This window comes from Podarcis muralis, chromosome 10 (assembly GCF_964188315.1).
Source record: "Podarcis muralis chromosome 10, rPodMur119.hap1.1, whole genome shotgun sequence".
NCBI classification, from domain to species: Eukaryota; Metazoa; Chordata; class Lepidosauria; order Squamata; family Lacertidae; genus Podarcis; species Podarcis muralis.
The window spans coordinates 41,366,048-41,372,683 of NC_135664.1; the positions used below are offsets into that span (position 1 = coordinate 41,366,048).

Sequence of the window (6,636 nt, forward strand, 5' to 3'; positions counted from 1 at the left end):
TCTGAACACAAAGAAGTATACCCAAACCTTGCTACACAAACGGCTGATTTAGATATCAGAACAGCCAGAGTTTGTCCACTTCCTTGCTTGTTTGTTTTGCTGATTAGCTGAAGCCATTTGGGGCAGAAACCATGAAGGGAGACAGATCAGGGAACAGGGGAGATCGGGCAAATCAGTTTTTCCTTTGTTTGGCTTTTGCTGATTAGCCGCAGAAGTTTTGGGCAGAAAGCATGGAGAGAGAACCCATGGATTAGAAATGGGTGTGTGTTCTTAAACAATACCACCGTTGCTGATATGTGTACATCTATTCATATTAATCCTTCAGACATGCTTTGAAGCAGAAATGTTTACTAGTTCCCTAATAATCTCTTCATTCACTTGCCAAAGGTTTACAAGGTAAAGGTAAAGGGACCCCTGACCATTAGGTCCAGTCATGGCCGACTCTGGGGTTGCGGCGCTCATCTCGCTTTATTGGCCGAGGGAGCCGGCGTACAGCTTCAGGGTCATGTGGCCAGCATGACTAAGCCCCTTCTGGCAAACCAGAGCAGCGCACGGAAACGCCGTTAACCTTCCCACCGGAGCGGTACCTATTTATCTACTTGCACTTTGACGTGCTTTTGAACTGTTAGGTTGGCAGGAGCAGGGACCAAGCAACAGGAGCTCACCCCATTGCGGGGATTTGAACCGCCGACCTTCTGGTCGGCAAGTCCTAGGCTCTGTGGTTTAACCCACAGCGCCACCTGTGTCCCTATGCATGTCTACATAGAACTAATTCTCACTGAGTTTAGTGGGACTTACTCCAGGATTCAGGATCTTTCTGAATGTCTTTTTAGATGGAGATGCAGGGAATTGAACGCAGAACTTTCTATATGAAAAGTGTATGTCTTTTCACTGTTTTATAACGTCTTTCCACAAGTGAAGTTGTTCTTATGAATTTATGGATTTCTCTCTAGCCTTCATTAGAACAGCTGCTAGACACTGTGCAATGATTGTGGTCTTTTACTGCTGTTTCAAAGGCTTGGATTACTTGTCTAAAACTAAGTTCACCCTTTAAGCCCTGACCAGTTGCTTCTGGCACCTTGATATCATACATATGGGCTCTGCCCACATAGGTAAAACTGATAGACCATTAGAATAAAAAAGGAGGATATAAAATCTGGAGACTTATAACTACAGTCACATCAACTCACTGCCCACAGCAGGTTCATAAAATATTTGATTTGTGTACTAATTAAATGGTTTGTTGTTGTTTTTGGTCCAGAGTAATAATTCTTGAGGATGAACTTGAGAAGTTTATTAGTTCCAAGGAAAGCCAAGAACTAACTTTGGAGGCCTACCAAGTTGTAGAAACAAAACTAAGACTTGTTCAACCTCACATGCAAGCAAGCAACAGCTGCTGGGAAGAGGCCATTTCTCAGGTGGAAAAAATGGTTCGAAGAAATCCAGAGAAAAAAGGTAAATTGTCTTCACAAAAGCATTCCAGTCATGGTAAAATAAAATCTACAGTAGGTAGTCATATATGCGGTAAATAGTAACTCCAGTATTGCAATAGCAAAGTGCCTGGGTTTGTAAGTAGGTTTTAAAAATGCATCAAAAAGGTAATGTGGATTGTACATATTTTTCTGATTTACATAAGTGAAGGGCTACATGAACTCAGACTTTGGGCGTAAATCTGGAAGGAGATACTATCTTCATAGCAGTAGATCTGAGCTTGCTATAAATTCATGGGATCCACTGTGTACTTTCAGCGGTGATTCATGACTCCTAAAAATATCAACTGATGTCCTTAAGTTGTTTATTATGTTTATTTTTTAAAATAAAAAGTAATTAAAACTTAGGACAGTGTCTACCTGCTAATGGATTCTTCTAGCCCTTTGGGGCAGATTTGGGTAGGGAAGGTGAAATTGGCTGACAAGAGTCCAATGGGATGACATTCAAAAAAACAAAAACCCAATTCTGCTGACTCCTACTTTCTCTGCTGCTTCTCTACTACCTCCAGGCAATCCTGAACCATCATGTGAGAACAAGCATTGCACCCTGGTACCTTTGCTGCAACCATCTGTGCATATAGAGGATAAAGACCCAATCCCTGAAGAACAGGTACAAATATTATAGTCTGCAAAATTCACAAAATGTGTCAATATGTGTATGTTTATTTGATGATTGAGGGAAGTATAATAGTGTTCTGCAGTTGTATCAGGATACTTTATTCAACAGATTAAGTAAATACATAAGCAGAGGACTTTTTCTGGAAAAACCTAATAAAAATATGCATTTAAAATGTACCAAAAATTCGCTTCTCATAGAGTGGAAGCTTGAACATGATGAAAATGGTTGTCAGTTGCATCTTGTCACTTGCTATCTTTATTTGTTGTAATGTTTGTGCTGGCAAAGAAAATTTCTGCTGCTGTTATATAGGATAAGAGTCTAGTGCTAGGTATCTAGCAGGAATGAAAAACCTATAGCCTTCGCATCAACCTGTATCAGCATGACCAGTGAACAGGAATGATGGGAGTTGTAGTCCAATAACTAATGGCAGGCCACTGATTTCTCCAACCTTGGCATTTTCTTAACATGTGACACCTTGGATATAAGGCTATGATACTAGTGGTGACAACTACTAGCAGTTCGAAAGCACTCCCGGGTGCAAGTAGATAAATAGGGACCGCTTACTAGCGGGAAGGTAAACGGCGTTTCCGTGTGCGGCTCTAGCTCGCCAGAGCAGCGATGTCACGCTGGCCACGTGACCCGGAAGTGTCTCCGGACAGCGCTGGCCCCCGGCCTCTTGAGTGAGATGGGCGCACAACCCTAGAGTCTGTCAAGACTGGCCCGTACGGGCAGGGGTACCTTTACCTTTTACTAGTGGTGAAGCATCATTTTAAATATACAAAGTGTTTAAGAAAGTGGGTTACTATTGTCAACTAAACATTTCAGCCACCCTAGAGAATCTGTTGACAGCCTTTGTGTGTCTGAACTATATAAACCTGAAATACCATAAGTGACCTTAATTAACATTCTTTTAAATATTGGTAGAGTTATTTCAGAATTCCCTTTGGCCTATAAACCATACTTGGGATCCAAATCTTGTAGTTTAAATAAATAGTTAGGAACCATCACTGTCTTGTAGTATTTGAGTAATTTTTAGATGCAACAAGATGTTTGTTAACTTTTTCCTCAGGAACTTGAAGCATATGTTGATGATGCAGATATAGACAGCGAGTATAAAAGAGATGACTTTTATTACTTTTCCCTGGAAGACAGAGAGAGGCAAAAACGTGAAAGAGAGGAATCCAAGAGAGTGCTGCAGGAATTAAAATCTGTGCTGGGATTTAAAGCTTCAGAGGCAGAAAGACAAAAGTGGAAGCAACTCCTGTTTAGTGATCATGGTAAGTGTTAACTTTTGTTGTTAATTTAAGGAAATCTGTATGCAACTCTCTTTTCTGAATTGGTTTAGCTTTTGATGATCAGGAGTACAGTGGACACTCGGGTTGCAAACGTGATCCGTGCGGGATGCACATTCGCAGCCCACAGCGTTTGCAACCCACGTCTGCGCACACGTGGGTTGTGATTCGGTGCTTCTGCGCATGCGCGACTGCCGAAACCCGGAAATAACCTGTTCTGGTAGTTCCGGGTTTTGGCAGTCTGCAACCCGAAAAAATGCAACCTGAAGCAGCTGTAACCCGAGGTTTGACTGTAATACCTTACAGCTCCCAAGGTTCTAAAGTACTATACATTACAATCACAACTTATACGTATTTAACTTGAGCTATTTCAACCTTGTGCGGTTGAAGGCTGCTCATTGAAATTGCACAAATGCATGCAAGGCAGAGACCTTAAAAGCTCTATTTGCATTAGGTTTTCTTGGTATGGAAAGAGCCTCTAAGCTCTCTGACTTGATTACTGATCGAGGCCCATTCAGTGTGTGGGCTCTGGGATGCTTTTTCTCAAGATCTTGTGGGGCCATCCAAGGATAGGCTGGATACATTGGGTGAGAGTTTCTCTAGACTCACAGAATTGTCAAGAGTATTCATAATTTGTTCTCTTGAAGGATCCTTACAGATTTTCCTTCTAGATCAGAGGTGGGGAATTTATCAGTGTGAGGGCCACATTCCCTTCTGAAGGCATCCAGAAGCAAACAGGGCAGAGCATGTTTTGCATTTATTCAGTAGCAACCAGTGGGAAGCAATGTAACAGCTCCAGTGTATGGGTGGTGAAATTACTAGGTTTTTTAAAAAAAAAATCCATTTTGTTTTATAGTTATTCTGTCCCTCTTAATGTTTGAGAGGGCATATATACCTGTTACCTTATGTGTTCAGCATCCTCTGTAGTAAATGAAATTCATATTTTTTCACTGAGAGCAGTACATCCTTTAAAACTTACAGTGAAGTTATTTTGAATACTCATTCCATATTTCCCCCTCTTTCAAGCTGCGATGAAACCCTTGCCTGGTACAGAGCAAGAGGAACCCATAAATGTTTTGGGATTGCCGAAGAATTCAGAATCAAGCAAGCAGGTGTGCAGCAGAGATGACAGCTTGGAAGAAGCAGTCTCTGACTTCAAAACACAAGCTACTGACAGTGAGAAAGATAGGGTGGAGTACCTCTCTGATGAATCTGGTAAGAACAAAAACGACATTGCTGCAAATGGTGGCTCACCAGAAGTTGAAAAAAGAACATGTTACCAATGCAATGGAGAAGGTGAAGAAGAATCTGATTCAGCTGGTGTGGACAGAGCTGATGTGTTGCAGCCACCTGAGAGAGATGCGTTACAGTCCTCCATCAAACAAAGACTGGCTGAGCTTCATATATCAGCAGATTTGAATTTCACATCAGGACTCGCAGCACAGGTTGCTGCCAGGTCACTGACATTTACAACCATGCAAGAGCAAACATTTGGCGATGAAGAAGAGGAGGAGGAGGAGGAGGAGATACAGGGAAAGGAAGACTTTTTTGAAAAACACAAAGGTGAAGTAAATGACTGCAAAAATGAAGAATCATAGAGCCCACCTAAAATTTGTCTTTCCTATTTGGACACAATGGAAGGCTAGTGGGATTAACAACAGCAGCACATGCAAAGATTCAGCATTGATAATATTGGATGTTGAAGAGAAGATAACCATTAAAAATCATGACTTCAATTGGACTTTACTAGTCTTTTGAAATATATCCATGTGCAAATATCAACTAGATTCCAAGTGTATAGTATGGTTCTTACAGGTACCACGAATGACTGGCATTTCTTTTAATATTTTATCTTTATTTATTTAATTATTAGACATTTTTTCCAAAAATGTAAAAGCAAATGGTCTAATTGTCATTTCCTTATTGCTTATTATAATGTTGACATTAATTATGCAACTACTTGAAATGGTTCTTTAACAAGAACCTAACACCATGTGGGTTTTTCTGCCCACTTTGCGTCCTCTCCTTTCTGCATTAGATCACTTAATGACCTGCATATTTGTTGAGCTGTTGGTTCATCAGGGCCACAGCCTAAGATGTGGACTGTTTTGTTTAATGAAAGCCATAGCTTGTGTATCCTGGGATGCTAACCTAAAATAATAATAAGTTATTAGCAAAGGGTTACAAAGCAAAACAAAAACCCAGCAGAATCTTCTGTATTTTAACTTCTGGACTATGGAGAATAATTTGACTGTTTCATGTTTTTGCAGTAATTTTTCCGTATTGCAAACACTCCCAAGTTGTCACATGTGACACCACCACCCCCTTTTGCAGATAAGGGAAATTAAACAGATTCTGGTCAGGTCTTCTCCCCTGTTTCTTTCCATCTGTTACCTTGTGTAGATAAAAACAACTTTACTTCTGCAGCAGAGACTAACTGAGACTTGGAATCCTTTGATTTTAGTTTCTACTTTGTTTTCCATTGGGTCATATTCTCTGAAAATGCTCCATCCAAAGGTAACTCAGATTCTTGTTCTATTGGTTTCATGTTCAGTCTGATCTACAAGTGTTTTCATGTATTTCACTTCAGCACTTCCACCACCATTAGAGTAACTGCTTCAGCTGATTTTCCCTACTGTGGAAGGTGGCGGCGGCAGCTGTTGACTTCCACACAAGGAATAAAGCCACAAGAACTGTATTATTATTATTTATTGAATTTATTTAGCGCCCTATACCCTGGAGGTCTCGGGTCGGTTCACAGAACAATGTGAAATGATGGAGGGTATGCCTTGCTATTACGTTGTAGCAGCAATATGGTTGGCAGATTCCCAGATTGGATCAAAACCCTAAGAATGCTCTATGTTCTGCAAGTTTTACAAGTATGTTTGCAACATCAAGTATAAAGCAAGGAATTCAACATCATGGTATTACGGTCACTTTGTTAGTGCAAGCAGTTCTGCTTCGCTCATGGAACAATCTACCCTCTCCTCCTCCTAATGCGCTGTTCCAGAGGGAGTCTCCTGATCGCCCAGAACTATTGGGGGACACGGGATGAGAGTGGAGGAAGCCGTATTGTGCTAGCATGACTTCTGCTGGCTTCCACCAGCGCAACACTTTAGTGGAATCCGGGCCAAAGTGCATTGCTTTGTTCAGTAGTGGAGTCAAATAAATGTAACAATTCTGTTACCACAAATATGATTTCTAGTCTGGGGACTAGAAAAGTTACAGAAGCCTG

General features: G+C 41.0%; 1 protein-coding gene across 2 annotated transcripts in view; it reads left to right on the forward strand.

Moving 5' to 3' along the window:
* Positions 1-6,099, forward strand: part of VEZT (vezatin, adherens junctions transmembrane protein) — a 30,820-nt gene extending 24,721 nt beyond the window's left edge. For both annotated transcript variants that reach the window (XM_028747566.2, XM_028747567.2), the window contains exons 9-12: positions 1,262-1,455; positions 2,000-2,100; positions 3,179-3,386; positions 4,428-6,099. In XM_028747566.2, the coding sequence (XP_028603399.2) occupies positions 1,262-1,455; positions 2,000-2,100; positions 3,179-3,386; positions 4,428-4,999 (1,075 nt within the window). In that variant the 3' untranslated portion in view covers positions 5,000-6,099. The remainder of the gene's footprint in view (positions 1-1,261; positions 1,456-1,999; positions 2,101-3,178; positions 3,387-4,427) is intronic.
* The last annotated feature ends 537 nt before the right edge of the window (positions 6,100-6,636 follow it).